Consider the following 20394-nt stretch of genomic DNA (forward strand, 5'->3'; position numbering starts at 1 on the left):
ACCTGTTCTCACAATACGTGACCTGTAGGTCCATGTTCACTCGGAAGACAAACATTTGGCTCTCCATGCGGACTTCATTAAGTGTGGTGGGCGGGAGGGTGTGTGCCAGTGCAACCAGACCCATCGGTCGACGCACTGAGCGAGCGGAGCCCGGCACGAGTGCAGGGCGGCAGCGGATTCGTCCTGTCACATGGATTACCTGACAAACACATCAGAATGCCTTTCACACAAGGACATTTTGGCATTGCAAGACAGTAACAAAATCCAGCCTGCAGAAAATAACACTAACAACAAAAGAAAATATATCTTTTATGAATATATTTTTCACATAAAAACCATACACAGTCAGATTCTGAGCTAAAAAATGCAGCAGCCTCTGGTATTACAGCGGTGAGTGCAGTAAACTGTCCGTTATGCACAGTGGTCCAGTGTGAAATAAGGTCACAGCCATAAAACACACTGAAAACAACCACCTTAACAGTGCTATGAAACACTGGCCGTGCAAAACAAAATGACAGGGACCGCTTGTTATTTTACTGTCACCGAGAACAAGCAGGTAAATGGTGAAGGTATGCAGAATAATAGGTGTGTTTGCAAATTTTGAGATTGTCAGATGTTTGTACCTTGTATCCAGAAGACTTGACGTGCAGGCCTCTTTTGGTGAGTGTAGATTTCATGCGGATGAAGAAGCCGCGGTCGGGAGGATCGTCAGCAGGAGAATGAGGACTAGACGGAGCTGTCGAGGATGAGAGAAGAAAAGCTAGAAAAATGAGAACGCATCCACCCCAGAGAAATTATCATAATTTTAATGTCTGTTGTTGTTTTGATGCCATACGTTAAGTTCAGTAGATTTAACATAAATACATATAAATTGACAGTGTAATCAGTACCGGGCTCAGGGGTACCAGCCAGGGAGGAGGTGGACGCAGAGCTGGAGGCGCTCTCGGGACCCGTGTGACAGCCGGCCTCGGCCCTCAGATGCGGCCTGATTCCCAGCCGCTCTGCCATCTCGACGTGGTCCGCTGGGTGGATGTAATCAAACACGCTGCTGCCGGTCAGCTCCACCTGAAGAGAAACACATACAGTGATCAAAAAAAAAAAAAAAAAAGAGCTTAGAGCTCAAATGCCTGCACATGAGCGCCCACACACACACACACAGTGGAAAAATCAATACACGTTATGACAGGAAAATGAAAGCACTGCTCTGGGTTACAACTCAACAAGGAGTGTGGAGGTTGTAAGACATTCCCCGACACACACATGCACATACATTTAAGTCCAGTCTCAGAGGACCAAGTGACTACAGTATTACACAAATAAAACCAGGGGAGATAAAAATCAATTGTATTTGCTGATTAAAAACAGGTGAACTCCAAGTATCTCCAAAGGTCACATTACTATTCTTTTTATTCCCCCGTCCCTCCCTGCTCCTTCATTCAGTTACAGTCTGTCCCCGCAGACATAAAGAGCAACGCAACAGCTCATACAGCTCTATATGATCCTATCATCATAATGCATCATAGTCGCATCTCTAATCATTTAAAGGTAATAATGGCGCTGCTCTTGCATGGCATCCATAAAAGCAGCACAATCGGAGCAGGTGTGATTCCATCTGAAGCTTTATAAATGAGTGTGTGTGAGAAGCAGAGCTGTGGGAGAGAGAAAGGATGCATGCTTACACACATGCATGCAGCTTCTATTACATCTGTGAATGTGCGCGCGTGTGTGTATGTGCGCATGTGTGTGCCAATACAATTCCATCTGATAAAGCCGTGGCTGCAGCAGCCTCACACCCTTGTCTGTAGGACACAGCCATTTATTACCGGATTAGAGCCATTTACTGCAGGCTTTATGGGAGCTTCAGCAGGCCCTCAAGGACATCACAGCCGGGGGAGAGGAAGGAGCGGGAACGAGGAAGGCGGGAGCGGAGGAATGAGGTGGACGATGAGTGAACGGAGAGGGGTAAAGATGGAGGAAACCCCACAGAGCGAGGGAGGATAAGTGAAGGGATAGAGGTTGTTAGTCCCAGACATGCAGGGCTTAATCTCTTGAGGGATGTCCTGTTATTTTGGAAGTTTTTCACCAAACATATAATTAAATACTAGATTTAATAAGCACCATATGGAGAAATTTCCCTACGTACTGAAAAAAATGTGTCAGACTTTGATAAAATGAGAAAATGTCCAACTGACATATGTGCCTGATTTGATATCTGTTTAGGTCAAAATATAAATAAGATTTTTTCTTCTCTATTTCAAAGAGATAGTAGAGATAAAAAAAAAGAAACACAGAGAGAGAGAGAGAAAAAGGTTCCCAATGTAACCACTTGACATTTTATAGGCCTCATCAATTCAAATACCGAACAAAGACTGCATACTGTAAGTCTTTATACCGTTTTAAAAACACAATGAAGTTCGAGTATCCCTGTAGTCGTTTTTCCTTCTCTTGTGTTATCTGCTAAAAATGTGGTAAAGATTTTTTTTGTCATTTTATATCCAAGTCTCTATTTTCTCTTTTTTTTAAAAAAAAAAAAAACAACAGAACCCTAAGAATGTTTTTGACTTATTTTAAACTGGTTTAAGAAATGCATCAAGTCGATCTGAAGTGACAGCAGCTAACCCTGTCCATCATAAAACTTCAAAAATGCATTTCACCTTTAGCTTGTAGTGCCGCAGTAATAAAGAGAAGCTCTGGTAGGAAAAAGCAGAGTAATATCGAAGTAGGAGGTGTGAGTTTAGATATCCGCCGTCAAAAACTTTGTATATATTTTTTAAGAATGTGGTTGAAGTCTAATGTGTTCATCACTCCCTCGTAATTGTCTAACAGGAGGTGTGACTTTTTAACTGGAGCCCATTCATGCTAGATTTTTTAACTTTTGAGCAATATATTGGTAAGATTTCAAGGAATACTTCACCCACAAAATGATCATTGATCATGATCAGCAAAACAATGAGTCAATGTGTTGTTATCCTAAAAACAGCAAAACCATATCAAAGCATCCGTTTATTAACTCTCACAAAACTTCTGCAGTATAATCCAAGTCTTGATTTTCCAGTAATATGTTCAGTACTTCACAAACGCATGCATTTTTGCCAAAACCTTAATATTAAAAACTGAAATGAGTGTGAAATGTATCTCTGTTCTCTTCAAAGCCAGACTCCAAAACTGAGGTTTTAACAAAAATACATGTGTTTGGTAGGTACTGAGCATATGACTGGATAATATGAGATTTCAATAATAATCTAAAAAAATATTGCAGTTTCACAGTATTACAGAATTTTTATTATCATTCAGAGTGACCCTTCAAGGAAGGAAAACAGAAGGGTCAGTTGTGGCTGAACAAATGTTTTATCACCATAATTAAGAATTGAAACAAATTATTTTAATGGAAGTATGTGTCCAAAGTCTCCCTTTTAACAATAACTGAATTAAAGGTGAGATTCTCCATCCAGTTGCTTTTGTTTCAATATCACAGATAAGCAAATGCACACAGTATGATAATCATCAGCTTTCATATCGAGGTATACCTCCAAACCAGTATATTGCTGCAACACTACAGGATGAATGAGACTTGGATTATACTGCAGTTTAGAAATGTATATTTAGAGATACTTTTACTGATAAACATAGACCCCAATAAATCAATGTGTTTCCCTTCTTTTCTTGAGAAAAACAAAGCTTTCTTCACAAATCCGAGGTAACATAGCATGGCAAATTTATTTAGAAATGGTCATTTTGTGAGTGAAGTATTCCTTTAAGTTCCTTTTGTAACTGTACCCTGCTCACATAGTCCATTTCACTTGTCACATTACTCTAACTTCCCCTTCACTGACTTAAACCTGCAATGAGAAACTTTTTTGGACATTCGTAGAGAGAAAATAGCATTTCCCCTTGAGAGATTTTTTTGGCCACTTTCCACTTTGGCAGTGGAAACAAGTAACGAACACAACACTGACATATCGTCAGCTTTTAAGTGTCTTTCTTGTAAACAGCTGCTTAATTAAACATCTAGAAGTAATGGAGCAACATTATTCTTTACTTGGAGTCATGTTTCTGGCCATCTGGTGAATCGTAGTCCAATATTTGCTCTCTTTTTGCTCTACTTTTGGTCTTTTTCAAGAGCAGGCAGTATGCAGATGTTTTTGGAGCTTTGTCACCGAAAAGAGCTGCCTGCTGCAGCTGAAAACGACACCATAAGAGCAGTGATAAGAAGATGCTTTGTCAGTAATTAACCATAGATAGCATCATCAATTGATGGTAATGGTTGTAAGACAAAGAAGGAAAAAATCAGAGAGGTAACTGTGAGAAAAAGTGCATCTGCAAATTCTTTTTCATTTTATAAAACATGTAGTGGTTTCGAATGTCTAAGGTCCTGTAAAAAAACATCCTGTATATTAAAGGGGTTACATGGAAAGCTTCACAACATCTTCAGTTATTTTCTCTTTTCTTTCTTTCTGATCTGTCTTCTCTTCATTATGCAGATACTATAACGGCAGCAGAGTAATTACTAGGTGCTGGATTTTTTCAGCCGCATTCCTTTTGATTCTGACATCAAAACTGACTCGTTCATTAATGTTTAAAAATTAAGAGTTCACATCTACACATTAAGAGGACGGCTGTTTGACAAGTAAATAGACTGGGATTGGTTTGTAAAACTCTGGATGAACATTGCTTCAGGCATCTTTTATCAGTGATTATATCAAGATATGCCTCTCTGTCCGTCTGTCTGTCTGTGGTCAGGGTGTGTTTTATGAATTCCTCTGCAAAGGGAATTCTTGTCGTTTTTTTAAACAAGGACTAAATTCACCTCCGCTCAGAACACTGGACCAGCCATCTGAAAGAGACACAATCCCCTGGCCCTGTGGTATTGGAAAACAAGGTAGAGAGACAAACAGGTCCTTATGGGCTTTACCGGGCTTAAGACCTATCCGAATAATATCACTCCATCACAGGCAGGAGGGAGGGATTGAAAAAAGATCAGACAGAAATGAGAAGATGAGAAAGAGACGGAGCGATTGAGAGGATGAGTCAGGCTCAGACATAAAAACAGGTATAGAATGTGGCGCGAAGGGAAGACGTGAGGAGAGACCGAGATCATTCAAATCTCTCCAAGTGTGTTTGTGTGTGTGTGTGTGTGTGCGCGCGCGCGTGTGTTTGTGCGTATGCAAGCACACGGCGCGCCTCTGTTTCCCTGCGTATGTGACTAGACTGTCTGTTTTTGTGTCTCCACGCGTTATTGTGTGTCATTGTTTGTGTGAGTAGTTGTCTGTCAGTGCACCTGCGTGAACCTGTGTGTGTGTGTGTGTGTGTATGTGCAGGGATGCACGTGCATGTATGTATGGCGGTGCGGTGGGGATGAAGGGGGGCGGAGGAGGAGGGCAGCTAGCAGGGGAAGGAGAGACATGATATAAATAATAGCAGGGGGCTTTAATATGTATGAGGCATCCGGGCAGTGGTCCACAACACACTCTCAGCCCTCAGCCCTCACTGACTGATGGGAGAGGAGAGAGGGAGGGAGGGGGAGAGGGGGGAGGGGGAGCGGGGGCTGCATACTAACCATTCCCAGATCAATTCTCTCCTCCCTTAATCTACCATCCTTCCTCCCTTCTCTTTACCCCATTTATCCCTTTTCTTTCTCCTCCCAGCCCCTTCTTCTTACTTCTCCATCCTTTCCTCCCTCCAATTCTTCATCTTCTCCAGCCTTTGTCTCCTCTTCCTCCGCTCCATCAGTCCCTCTCACCTCCTCCCTCCCCCCATCTGCTTTGTGGCATTCCCAGGTTTATCCCTGTGTTTCCGGCCTGGAGACCCAGTGAGAAGAAAAATGATACCTGCAGGCACCAGGGGAGTGGGCGGCAGGCTGTGCCCTTGGTCAAGGTGCTTGACCTGGGCTAAGCCGGCTAAGCAACCCCCCTGTCAGGGGAGAAGCCCAGGGTGTAAGCCAGGGCAGAGGGGTCAGACAGGGGGGACAGGAGACGGCAGGGCAGGGGCGGTCCACAGGGGCAACATGTCCTCTAAAACAAACCACCAGTTACACTTTTCCACTCAGAACATCGTTTGTTTGTCTGTCCTTCCTCTCTCCCTTGTGTCCGCCTCCACTCGCCGACAAAGTATATCCAAGTGTTTTTGTCCTCTCCCTCCCACCTTTCCTTTCTCTCTTTTTGTATCTTTTTCTCTCGTTGCATGTGTCCATAAACTCTCAACTCCCTCTAACTCATCTCAACTCTCTCTGCCCTCTCTGGCTGTCTCTCTTTCTCATCATAAACCCCCTCCATCCTCGCCCGCTCTCATCTCTTCAGGAAGGTAAACGTGGCGTTGTATGTTCAAGGTTTTGAACGTAATCTTCGATCATAAATAATTTCATTAGAATGCTGATGGCTCAGGCCCTGTTTGAGTAGATGTGATGGGTTAGGCCATCTGCTCAGCTGATAAGAACAGCTCTGTTTTATTAGCATCTCTACCAAAGCCTCGGCTGTCTTGTTTACCTAGGCAATCCCAAGGCGAATTTCATTCCTACTGCACATTTAAACTCTATTTACACACTCACACTCTCTCTCTCTCCTCTTTACTACTGTCTCATCCTCTCCCCTTTTCCACTCCTTTGTTTTCTTTCTCTCACGTAATTGTCTGTCTGGTTCTCTATGTTTCTCTCCGTCTCTCTGTATCTTCCTTTTTGTTCTGTCTGCAGGCATCCACCACTTCATCCTTCTTTCGTGTTTGTCTTTGCAAAGTGAAGACCCAATAAACTCAGGCGCAAACAACTCTTGTCCACGTCTATCCATTCAGCAGGGCAGGTTTGTGTTTTTTTAATTAAGTCGTACATAATACAACACTCGCATGCCCATATGTACATTAAAAGAGTTATTATCCTCTCCATACTGACTGTGTAGAGAGCTGATGAGAAGACTATGCATGTAGCTGCCAAAGCTGGTTTGCCTCTTCTCAAAAATGTACGTACACATCAGAGCTATGGCAGCTATGAAAATACCACATGGAGATCGCAAAGATTAGTCAGTGTGACCTGCTTGTGTTTTCTCTTCGAAGTTTCTTATGCCGGTGGAGACTGTTGATATTGAATAAAACATTAAAGAGTAACTTAAGAACATTTTTTCCTGACCTCCTAGGTTTAAATTCTCACCTTCCTGCAGTGATATACAGGTGTACTCGAGGGTGCATCAGTACACTGTGATATAACTGTTGAATGTGGTTACTACAGACCACACCTGAACCCATTCTAAAATCCCTTTCACACATGCACAGCAAAGATGAAATTACCTAGACATTACCAAAAAGAGCTGTATGGTTGAATGCAAATGTCTGATCTGACATTAAACAGACATTTCTATCATGTGACTCGCAACAAGAGAAAAAGAGTAATTTACACAAAGACGCCCACAAAAATGTCTTACTGGAGTGATGACGACAATCCGGGAACCTTTATCGGTAAGGGCTGATGTCAGACAAATTCAAGCAAACAGCAAGACTCCGTTGTTTATGACCAAATCGCAAACCGTCAACGTGACCGCGGGGTAATCTGCGTGTCCTGCCTCCTGCTCACTCTATCAAGGTGCCACCCCTCACCTAAAGCAAACGGGGTATTGTATGTAGGTGAGAATGCTTCTGACACAGACAATCTCCTGTGGTGTGCTACGTGTGTGAAAGAGAAACTCTGGACAAGCTCTGGACCTGAGTCTCTAGATTTTGTCCAGAGTTCATATGAGAAAGTGATTTAAGTTATGCTTTGAAAAAACTCTGACATATCTGGAAAAGTAAATGAAGGCATATGGTAAAATTATTATCAGTGATTAAACAGGCTTGAAAAGTTAACCAAAAAAGGGCCAGAAAGAAGAAAGACATCTGTGATGCAAAACTATGTGAAGCAATTTCTGCTCTGCATCACAGTCCGTGAAAAAAACTCATAAACGATGACTGAACATAGCAGTTCTTGCTGTGGTTTCCTATTATGCAATGAAACATTGCAAACCTTTGCGCCGTTGCTCTTTAAGATAGAATGCAACACAGTTACAGTGGACAATATGATTAAAGGACAATATAGCCTGCATAATGCATTCATCTGGTGTTGCAAGGGTGCCATCAATGGGTGAAACTCAACTTTGAACTATAAATCAAAACGTTAATCGCATCATCTCTGTGTGTCATACACGAATTTATCTTATTTGCTTATCTTAAAGCATCCTAAAGTTAAGCTGAAAATAATACAAGGCTTCAGCACTTTGAGCTAAACAAATCAAGCTTGCTCTCATTCCCAGGGTGTCAAATACGACAGCTTGTTCAGTGGCCGTAGACCTCTGATTCCCATGCACAAGGCACACTTTGACGTCTGTATGAAATGTACCAGGCTTTCAGCTAACTCTAATGTATTTTGCAGCAATGACATAGAATGAAGAGAAAAGTCCAAGTAGGCCGGACAGGAGGGAGGGAGGAGGAGTGGTGGATGGGTCAAACAAACTCAAGACTTTCACTCAGGAAACTGCTGTTCATGTCATGGATTAAACTTTTTTTTTAACTACAGTAATTACATAACTTGACATACATCATGTGACATATTTGTTAACATTTATGTTACATGACAAACTGACCTTTTTTTTTTTTTTTTTTGACAAAAAACATGAACCTTTTTTCTACACCAAACCATTTAATTTTGTTGCCCAAACATCGAGTTGTTTTGGTTACAAAACCTGTTTCTTGGGTGATACAGTGCGACACAAAAGTTGATTTTGAAAAGACCAAGACATGAAACGAGGAAACTGACAGGCTGGCTCAGAGTGTCGACATTTGACACTAGAGGGATAACTAGAGCATCCTAGTTGGAAGTGTAGGGCCACTGACCAAGCTGCTGTCATTGAAGAGTTTGGAGTGACAACGTGTTGACAAAATCAAGTGTGTATTCACTATGTGGTGTCCTGGAAACAAAACTTAATGCAGCCAGCAGGAAGCTTCCCTCTGCTATGGCTTGGTGAGGAAGAACTTCCCATATGACATTCATACACTACAGTCATGTCACACTAAAATGACTAACTCTAGCATCTATCCACTTGACTCTACAATACAATTCTACACAGAGCAACAACTGTGGATGTTGCATCACATCCAGTATAGACGGAGTAAATGATAACAGTGACCAATGACTCTTTTAATGTACATATAGTATGCAAATATTGTACTTCGACAGAATAGGAAAAAAAAAAACCAAACTTATCCTTTAATGTTGCCAAGGGCAGACACTCAATCACAGCAAATTTCCACATTTGAAAAAAACACTCAGTGACTTCTGTTATTGTAGCACTAACTTCCCTCTTTCTCTCTCTCTCTCTCATGCTGTACCGATTCCTCTTACTTCGAAACATCTCTCTCTTATCACACCTCTCCTCTTTTCCTCCCCCTCTCTTTCTCTCTCCGGCTGTCTCTATCTATCTTCCCATCCCCCTTGGTGTTTTTCCCCCTCCCTACAATCAATGTGGCTTTTAAGATGCCTATCGATTTGTTCCCCTAGACAGGCCCAGCGCGCTGGGGCGACACTTTGATTGCTGGGCCAGTAATTACTGTTATTATTTATGCATCTGGGCAAAATGGCAGGACTTAACATTCACAGTACAAGAGGCCACAGGCAATCAACAGAGGTGAGCACCTGGAGAGGGAGGGAGGGCGGTAGAGAGAGGTAGAGGGAGAGCAGCATTGCCCCCGTGAGAGTTGCACTCCAGAGATGAGCAGAAGAGTGCAGTCAAAGATATTCACACTCACACACGCGCACACACAAACACACACACTCCTGGGAGGGGATATGAAAGCGTAAGCAGATAGGCACATGTGTGCAAATGCGCTTGTATACGAAGGATTATTCTAGCGTGTGTGTGTGCGTGTGTGCTTGTGTGTGTGTGATGAGGTCGCCTTACCTGTGAGAGTCCCAGGTAGATAGAAACTGTCTCTGAGATGTAGAGGAAACGTCCCTCCTGACTGACCACAAACACAAAGCCATCCAGAGACTGTGCGCATAAAAACAAAACACACACAAACACACACACATCACACCCCACAGATACACACACATAACGACAAACAGAAACAAGACAGACAAATTAGAGCAATTAGTGTGTATCGAACAAATTACAATGAGCTAGAGAACAAACAACCCGTCACCTCGTGGCCTCGTCTCTCAATTCACACACACACACACACGCATGAATGTGAAAGACATGAAACAACTCCCATAGATGCAAGCTGTAGCTACACACAACAGCTGTCAACAAGGCCTGCATAACTAAACACACACAGAAAGCAGCATGGAGACAGAAATGCCACATGTGCATGCACACACACTCACACTCACACACACACACACACACACACACACACACAGTAAGACATTGAGAAAAGCACACACACAAACATACATAAACAAAACAGAGCAAAGAAACACAAGAAACTGAGCTTATAGACCAGAGCTGTTTCAATCTGCTGTAATAAACTCAGAACCAAAGCGTCATCCTGGATCTCCGGCCACATACACACACACACACACACACACACACACACACATACACAGACAGACACGTAAACACCCGCCCAGACAACGGTCCGGACAGAGACACAGATAGAAACCAGAGTCATTACAGCCTGCAGTGATTCTAATGAGAAGTGAAAGGTATACAGCCAGGCCATTAGAGAGGACTGCTTCAGAGAATAATATTAATCGTCATAACAAGCATCCAGGAGTGAGCCGACACAGCATCTCACTCTCTCTCTCTCTCTCTCTCTCTCTCACACACACACACACACACACACACACACACACACACACACACACACACACACACACACACACACACACACACACACACACACACACACACACAGAGACCATGGCCACTTTGCTCTAGAAGAATGATTGCTATTTTGGCGGCCCAGTGCTTAAAGTGGCAGTGGTAATTTATGCAACTGACACATCCAGTATGCAAATGCGTGGCCGGGGTGTGGGGCGTGGGGCGTCGTGTGTCGCGGCGAGGAGAAACCAGCCGCCTGAATGTCGGAGAACTAAAGTGCAATTATCAGGCTATTACGGCGGGAGGACGGCTGGGAGGAAAGAATCATACAGTTTTTCTGGAGCGTTAATTTGATTTCTATCAGCGCCATTCCCTAAGCCTCCCTTCCTCTTTAAAATGCCAGAGGAGAGCAGACATATGTAACATTTCTTTGTTTTATCACAACCTTCTCACTTCTAAATTCTCTTTTTTTCTAACCTGTTCCCACTCCTACCTGTTTCCTGCTTGGGAAATGTATTTGTATAGCACATCTCAACAGCAAGGCAATTCAAAGTGCTCTACATAAGACATTAGGATCCTTCAAGTTTTTCTATATCCTCTCTGCTTTGGTTGCTCTCCCAACCATCTCGCCTCCTAAACCACAACCTGCAGTGTTACCTTTTTTTATGCCTCCTCTGATTCTTTGTCTCTACATCCCGCATTTCGTCATCCCTAAAGCCCTCCAGCCCCAGAAACCCCCTCAGGCTCCATTCATCTGTCAGTGCAAAGAGAGGCATTCTTTAGCAGCCAATGGTATCGTCCGAGCATCTGAGGTGCATGAGGTGTGTGGGAGTCAATGTGTGTGAATGTGAGAGCATGCGATAGGAGTTTACTTGGAAATGTAAGTCTGAGAGTCTAAAGGAAGAAGATTTGAGTTGTACAAGCAAGCACCGACACACTGTGGCACAGTGCAGTCACTTTTGAGACCAGCGTGCTTGGATCAAACTGACCTTGTGATTCATTCTGAAAAGCAAAAGTTTCCCTTCATAAAAATTAAAGCCTCACTGTCCAAAGCTTTATGTAGATTTTAGATTTTCAGGTTAATGGAGGGATTAAGAAAATTCTAATTCTGGACGCATTATATTGGATTTTTCGCCGATATCTGATGTGCTGAAATATAAAAGGTCATTTGGCCAATAAACCAATAGCGATATCAATACATCCACTTTTTTTCCTTCATATTATGCAAACTGTTACCATGATGGCGCACCAGCAGATAGAGATATAACATACGATACTCTTTAATGTATGTAACATTCATTCAAAACAATAAAAATACTTCAACTTAGGGTTGATGTTTTTTGAACATATTCACTCCGCCAACATTCTGATTCCTGCCGATATCAAAAAATGATATTTTTGGTTTTGTTTATTGTCAGATTCTGATATGTCATTTTAAAGCCAATATATCTGCCAATATTGGCCAAAATCTGCTGATACTGATGCTGTGCCAATATTATTGTGCATCCTTAATTTCTCCTAATTCTCAAGCTTGATAAACTAATTAAAAGTTCATTGGACGATCTGATAATTTTCACAAAGTTGAAAACAGGGCAGTTTGACATTTTTGGAGACATAGCTTTCACAGGACAGCAATGAAAGATCACAAATCTGCTGCACGGAAAACATCCCAAATGCATAATGTAAACACATGTAGTTACATACCATAATACTTATAACAGATAAAGAAGAAGGAGGAGGAGGAGGGTGCTGGGGCTGTGGTTGTTACCTGCAGGAGGTGCGCCCCAAGGTGCTGCTCAAACATGTCCGTGGCCAGAGAATGAGATGATCGTCTTACTGCAGAGACAAAGTAGACAAATATATATGAGAAATTGATGGACATGAAGTATTTAAGTAAGTAATTTTAATTTGTATAGCATCTTTCACAGATAAGAACACAAATCACAAATCATCTGTACTTTAAAGAATGATACATAATGAAAACAATATAAAAACAATAATTAAATAACGGCGACAAACAGCACAGAGCTGACAAGTTAAATGTCAGCAACAAGAAACCAGATGAGGGCAAAGTCACACATTTACAAACAAGGAATAAAACATATAAAAGGTAATAAATAAAGTGGGCAATGTATTCTAGAAAAAACTCTTGAGGGATTGCAGCAATGAAGGAGAGCCTTTCAAAAGTTGGGTGCAGCAGCCTGATAAGCACGGCCACCTCGGAGTATAAAGCGGGTATGAGGGACAGCCACTAACATGAGTTCAGATGACCTAAGTGGCCGATTAGGTGAATACTGGAGGAGGAGGTCAGCACTGTACTGGGGTGTTTGACCATGCAAGGCTCTAAAAATCAGCATCAATATTTTGAAATGGATGCAGAATTTAATGGGGAGCCAGTGAAGAGAGGATTAACGTTTACTTGACATTACTTTTTTCGTTGTTTTTTTTTTTTTAACAAACTTTATGACTGATGATAATATTCCTGATCACTCTTACAGGTTCTCCATTAATTTTCATGGACAAAATTTCAAAATGTTCCAAGATATTAGATATTATGAATATGGAAGGACCCATATTCATAATATCTATGTTTCTGCCCCCCCTTGTTCAATGTTTTCCAAACATATTAGATTCAAACACTACTGAAAAACATACTTTCAGCTAACTGGCATACATGGAGGGAAGGATGGAACAAGAGAAAATGAAGAAACTTACATGATATACACAAAACGTTGCACGTTAACGTATATTAGAAAATAAATTTGCTGTTATGCTACATGAAGGGTATCTATAGAAAATTATTGTAACAATTTCATCACCCACAACAAAATTCCATAATTGTTCCTTAACTTTCAATGATTTTTAGTTAATCCATGACTTTTCCAGGCCTGGAAAAAAATACGGTGAAGTTCCATGACTTTTTCAGGTTTGTCACGACTGCAGGAACCCTGCTCTTAACTTTAGGATGCTAATTTTAGTTTGCCATGTTAAATATTTGAGATTATATCTGTCCAACTACTACCACATACTGCACTGTGAAGACAACACATTTGCAGTTAAATGAAATATTTCTTAACGTGTATGGAATCATTTGCTACACCACAAGATAAAAAGTTGTATAAAGAGTTTTTTTTTTTTTTTACGGGTTTAAGAATCCTAAACTCTAATGTCCTCAGCTTGAGTCCCACTGTGGAGTTTTGTGCTTCTCCATTCCTCTGTTTCAACATTTATAAAAATGTTTCCATTGACAGTAAGTCTCACACAACTTTGCATACACAAATCAGCAAAAACAGCATTTTAAATGTGACAGTGTAGAAATTCTAAAAAGGTTTCTCTGCATCTCCTGCCAGGATGCCCCGCAGCATACGTGACATCAGCCGTCAGAGAGCAAACATGAACCCACACTTCAGTGAAACAGTCTATAACGAAGTTATAAATTAATCTCAGCATCATCCCAAATTATTCATTTAAATGCTTACAATATGTGTACTTTGCTAAGTACTATATATCAGAAGACCATCTTTCTAAATAAAAGTTTTGATTTTTGAATTGCAGTCTTTTTTTTACAGATCACAGCCTTCAGTTTTTTTAATAAAATCAACTGATGTGGCTCAAATGCTCGGTAAAGGTTCAGGATTTCTCCAATTTTCATTTTTATCCTCTCTCGAAAAACATTTGTCTCACCACATTTTTAAACATTTCAAAATCCATTTAGAATGGCAGAAGGTTTAAGAAAAATCTGGCATGAAAAAAGACGGATCCTTTAAAATGTGAGGCCTTCTGAGCTCACATTTCAGCAAGGTCGTATTAACAAATTTAGTCCACTTTTAGATTTGGTTAATAACGCTATGACAGATTTGTGATTAAAGTAAATTTCTGTAAATATGACTTGGTCTCAGGTGAGGGTTTGTACTAATGCTGCATTTCTGTGACGTCTTTAAATCTGCACCAAAATGAAAAGCTAAACTCGAACAAATCATGTCTGATAAACAGAAGAATCGACCGAGACGGCTGTGTGTCTAAAAAAACAACAAAAAAAAGAGCATACGGAGGGGGTGCTATGTGACGCACACCACTCAATTGCTGCCAGACACGCAAACAAACACACACACACACACACACACACACACACACACACACACACAGACACACACACCCATGGTGTCTGCATCGCCACTCTTAATGCATCCCAAACACAAGCTATCAGAGCTGCTTCAGTGCCAAAGTGGTGCTGTTTACCAAGGCAATTACAATACAAATAGAGTTGGAGGTGGTTAGGAAGGGGGGGGGGGGGGGGTGAAGATAGGTACGAGAGGAGCACAGAGGGTACGGCAGGGAAAATGAGAAAACACTAAGGAAGGCGAGAGTGATCACTTTCTCCCAAGCAAACCCGGGCATGAGGGGCTGCAGTGACGTGGAAGATTAATTTAGCAATCAGCTGTATTTACTGTTTTATGTCAAAAAGAGTATGTGACGGTGTGTGTGTGTATGTGCGCGCACCTGCAAGTGTGTGATTGCAAAAGTGGTGACCATACATGAGAAGTAATCTCACTTCAACAGGGCTGCTTTTGAACACAATGTTCCTTATCCGGCGGAGACAAACTATGTTTGTGTGCACGCCAAATGTGTGTGTACAAGCGCATATGAATGTGTGCATGTGTGTGCACAACTTTAAGGATCATCGGATATCTGTGTGTGTGTGTGTGTGTGTGTGTGTCGCTGCAAGGCTGAGGGAAATCAATACACGTTATGACAGGAAAATGAAAGCGCTGCTCTGGGTTACAACTGAACACAGAGGGAGGGTCGGAACACACACACACACACACACACACACACACACACACACACACACACACACACACACACACACACACACACACACACACACACACACACACACACAATCACACTATATTGCCCAGCTGCCTGCTTGTGATGTGGGTTCGGTGAATAGAGGAGGGAGGCATTCCATTAGAGCTATAGACACACACACACACACACACACACACATCAGGAATACACACAGCAATGAATTCTCATGCACAGACTACACAGCAGCAACATGCCCTCCGATTAAACAACACAAATACCCGCGCACACACTCAAACTCACACTCTCACACACACACACACACACACACACACACACACACACACACACACACACATAAATACAGAGTTGCCGGACAAAGCCACAGTGGCATTGTGAGATTGGGGTCCCCCTGTGTGACAGAGTGTGAATATAAATAAGGCAAGTCCATTCAGGGCTATGAAAGGGGGTCTGGTGCTGGGACCCTTCAGCCTAGCCAGTCGGGGCACGGAGGGGGATGGGGAGCCCATCTCGCTCTCTGCCTGCCTATCAGGCTCCCTTGTGGGGCTGCGATGGAGCCGCAGCTCTGGGGAGCCTGAGGGAAGCAACCCCCATCATGACCATATGAGAATGAATCATAAACAAGACACACACACGCCGTGATGTTAGTCTGTGCATGCCCCATGCACAATTGAAAAGAAATACATGGAGTGTGTGTGTCTTGAGTTTCATGCCACAGATCCCTGGAGGAGTGAAGGTGATGGCGGGTGATCAGTAGCCCTGAGTAGTGTCAGCGGGGCGAAGGAAACGCTGGATGTGACAAGAGGCCAGGAGGGCTGACGGATGAGTCTACACACTCACACACGCACACAAATACACAGAGGACCATTTATTAAAGACTGCCAGTGCACAATAGAGCAGCCAGGAAACCAAAACACTGGACCTGGTGTGTGTGTGTGTGTGTGTGTGTGTGTATGTGTGTGTGAGAGAGTGTGCGTGTGTGTGGATGCATGCACAAACACGCACATGTGAGGAGAGTCTCACAGCGTTGTTGTTCGTATCTCACCCTGAGAACAAAGATCCTTCTGTAGTGGCGCTGTGAACCCTTACTTTTATATATATGTGTGTTATGTATGTGTGTGTGTGTGTGTGTGTGTGTGAGTCTGTGTGTGTGTGTCTGTGTGTGTGTGTGTGAGGGCCCTGCATGATTCTGTTTGTATTCTTATATATTATCACCTCTATAATATCTTGTCTTGTCATCTAAAGGAAGATTTCAATAGACAGGTGTTAACCCGGCAGTGCAGTCAGATTAACTAAACATTTTTTGGAGATAAAACTGCAAATGAGCGCATCCAAAATCTTGGTAATAGTTCCTCATTCAACAAAAAAACATGTACTGTTAATTTAATGCAATTCTGGCCATCATTCCTATGGGTGACTGTAGTCACAGAGTCAGTTGCTGAGATCTACAAATGCTGCCATGTCACCTAAACTTATTCAGATGTGACAACATTAAAGCTTATTTGTAAGACAAAACAAAGACAAACAATAAATGTTTTAGCCTAACTGTCCAATCACACTTTACCTGCTGGTTCAATTTTGACCTACGTAGTTTCATATATACAGTTTTCTTGTGCAATAAACAGTGCATAAAATGGGAGCAAGAAATACATTATATGGATTATCGACTAGACAAAAAACTCACTAGCACCCACTAAGATCTGGCTTTTATATTTAATGGAAAGTGTCAAATGTCTCTAAAGTAGTCATTTGACCTGTGAGCGACACAGAAGTACCGAAGTAGTCGGGTATTTATCGGCTCCAGTTCCAATTAGCTTTGACCAGCAGTGATGTAATTATGACAAGCGGGTGGATGTGCTATTTTTAGCCCCTCTGCTAGTGCAATGACAAACTGCCACAAAGTACCATCCCTCCCCGTCCAAGCAGCACTCAAACATTATTCAAGATGCACTAAGCAGAGTTTAAATCATAGACTGAATAAATAAAAGATGGTGGAAAAAAGTAACCACCATAATATTTTTACTGGCCTCCATGCACTTTCTACTGTTTACTAACCTGGTTTCCTGATTTTACAAGTTCTCCCAGGTTAACAAAAACCTGCATACATGCGCTAATTTGGTGGGAAAAGAAGTGTTGGATGCATGACCTTCGTTGTGAAAAAAATTGCAAAGCAAGTTTTATGAATAAAGTCGTCAATTGTTTACATCCGTCTCTTTTAGCTCGCGGTTTTTATCTTGCTGCCTTGAAGTCAAAAACTCCATAACATAAATTTAAGGGTTAAAAAATTGTGATATACAACTTATTTGCATCATATAATTCCAGCAAAATTACCCTAGCTACCTGCTGGGGTCTAAAAAGACAGTTTACAGTGGAATCTTGGTTCTTTTGTAGCAGCTTTCAGACAGAACTACACCACGTAACTACCACAAATTGCCAATCTCGAGGCTTTAAAATGTCCACAAATCACCGAATGATGTCACAGTAGCTATGCTATATTAGCAGCTATATTATTTTAGTAAATAAAACTATGAGTGCCGAAATGTATGTAATGGCACTCAGTTGGACATAAAACTTATGTGTCAGTAATATAAATAATATGGGATATCAACGACCTTTTGCACTGACTTTCAATACAGGTAATCGGGCTATCAGGTGTTGACTGACGACTCATTCCTTACCTCGTCTGACTTTGCAGTAATGTTATTGCCATGCTCCCACATCTCAGCAACTACTTCGGCAAGTACAATGTTATAGAAATAGTCTGAGAGAACAAGAAAATAAGACTCAAGATGCAATAGACCAACATTATCCTTAGGTAATGTCTTTAGATAATGTGAATATACATCTTCTGCGTACATGCATGTAACATGTACATGCTTGTGTACAGACCTGGATGCAGACCCATGTGTGCACCTGAGGTCTTTGATCTGTCACACTCCCATTTCATTAGCTCCCCAGGACTTTGCTGTGAGGTTTAATTTCATTGTGGGAATAGGAGACAGAATGGGATGGGGCGCGATCGGACACGTTAATTATGGTCTGACTCGCAGGTCAATTCTTGGGGTCTTCCCAGCGCTCAACGAGAAGAAAAGATAGAAATTTCATTTGAATGATTTTCATTATACCTCTGTCTAATACATAATTTAGTCCCAGTTAAGTCCATGAGTAATGGCTGCACACACACGAGCACACACCTAAACATCCCCCTACTTCCATGCACATGACCATGCACGAACACTGTCTTCCCTTCCACCCCCATAATGTCAACCTTTTACACCAGGTTAGGATGTTACCATGGGAACCAAACAGATAACAGACGCAATGAACCCTTCTTTTTTTTTCCATCTGCCTCCCTCCCTCCCTCTCACTGTCTTCTTATCCGTCTTTGTCTCTCAAGTTTGGCTCCACTGCCGTAGTTTCACCCTTTCAAAACAAGAGCCTGATCACCTGCCAAGTTGTTTACTACCATCCAAATGTGACGTTTCGGCTGTTCGACAGACGGAGAGAGAAAGAGTGACCCTAATCGCAGCGTCCCTCTCTGGCGCAATTATCTTCTCACTCTGACATCCATCTCTCCCTCCTTCCATCTATCTCTCCTCTATCTCTCCGTTTCTCCTCCATCGTTCCCTCACTCCTTTCGCGGTCGAACATAATTTGAGTGCAATTAACTTCCCTTAAAAGCCCCGGCTGCTTTAAACGCCGTGAATTAGAGGGGAGGCAGATGCAGGGAGAACGCAGAGAGGTGGGGGAGACAGGAGGGAGGCGAGGGAGATATAGGCAATGAAAGAAAGGAGACAAGAGAGAGAGGGAGCGAGTGGAGGCGGAATGAAAGTCAATGTCACCAACGCTGGGGAGGAGAGAGGTGTGTTTGACCTCACTAACAGAGACAGTAAAACACTTGAGCTGGCCCTGTTGCTGGCAGGGAGTTGTCGTTGTACTGTATCTTGTGAAACACTGAGGGGTTCTCCGGCTGCCATGTTGCACCTGTTAAAGGTTGAGATGCAACAAATTTTTGAAGAGAGAATTTATGCAACCTTAAATGTAAATCACTTAAGTGATATAGAAATGTACTCCAGGGAGTGTCAGTACAGAGTCACTGTTTGGCGCAGTCAGAGGTAAAACACAACTCAAACTTTTTCAAATGAGAGTGCAGTGAAATGCTGCTGTTCAGCCTGTGTAAGATTAATCTTTAAACAAACCTCCAAATTATTTGGTGTTATCGCCAAAACCTACAGTGTTAACATCTATCTGACATCACAATGACTTTCCAACTCTTGTTTGATCTACTGTATTTAGTGTAGTTGTGTGCACAGTTTTCCTGTGCAGTCAGGGGTTATTACTGCCTACTTGTGTTTTTACAACCAAATAATTAGGTTCTGCTAATCTGGCTAAACTGTTAGCTTCTTTGCAACCCGTCTGCTCCTCTGAGCCCGGTTGTTCAGAAGTAATCTGATCGGATTTGGGCTAACAGATTGGATCAAATCTTGAAAATGGGATATTCAAAAGAAAAAAAAGGGTAACCATGCCTGATTTCAAAAGTCATACATGTTATTCCTATGGTCTAATATGGTCGAAATACTCCAGCATGATAAAAATTCAAATCTGTGATGTCATAGGGTATGAATTTTGCAACTGCTCCATAGTCGAATGAATGAATAAATTGTGAAAATTTCTCTAGATGACACTGAGAGCAGCCAAGGTAAATGTTTGAGTGTTGGGTACATTTTCAGTTTCAGAACTGTGACCTCTACAGCAGATTAAAGCTCATTTGGATATGAAAGAAAAA

The 20394-nt window shown here is 42.0% G+C and overlaps 1 protein-coding gene across 1 annotated transcript in view; it reads right to left on the reverse strand.

Annotated features, from left to right (window-relative positions):
- The window catches only part of npas1 (neuronal PAS domain protein 1), a 42486-nt gene that overhangs the window by 4235 nt on the left and 17857 nt on the right, over positions 1-20394 (reverse strand). The window contains exons 4-8 of the mRNA XM_042486740.1: positions 12547-12614; positions 9912-10001; positions 891-1065; positions 624-736; positions 3-199 (exon numbers count right to left, since the gene is read on the reverse strand). Coding sequence (XP_042342674.1) covers positions 3-199; positions 624-736; positions 891-1065; positions 9912-10001; positions 12547-12614 — 643 coding nt within the window. The remainder of the gene's footprint in view (positions 1-2; positions 200-623; positions 737-890; positions 1066-9911; positions 10002-12546; positions 12615-20394) is intronic.

This window comes from Plectropomus leopardus, chromosome 5 (assembly GCF_008729295.1).
Source record: "Plectropomus leopardus isolate mb chromosome 5, YSFRI_Pleo_2.0, whole genome shotgun sequence".
Taxonomy (NCBI): Eukaryota; Metazoa; Chordata; class Actinopteri; order Perciformes; family Serranidae; genus Plectropomus; species Plectropomus leopardus.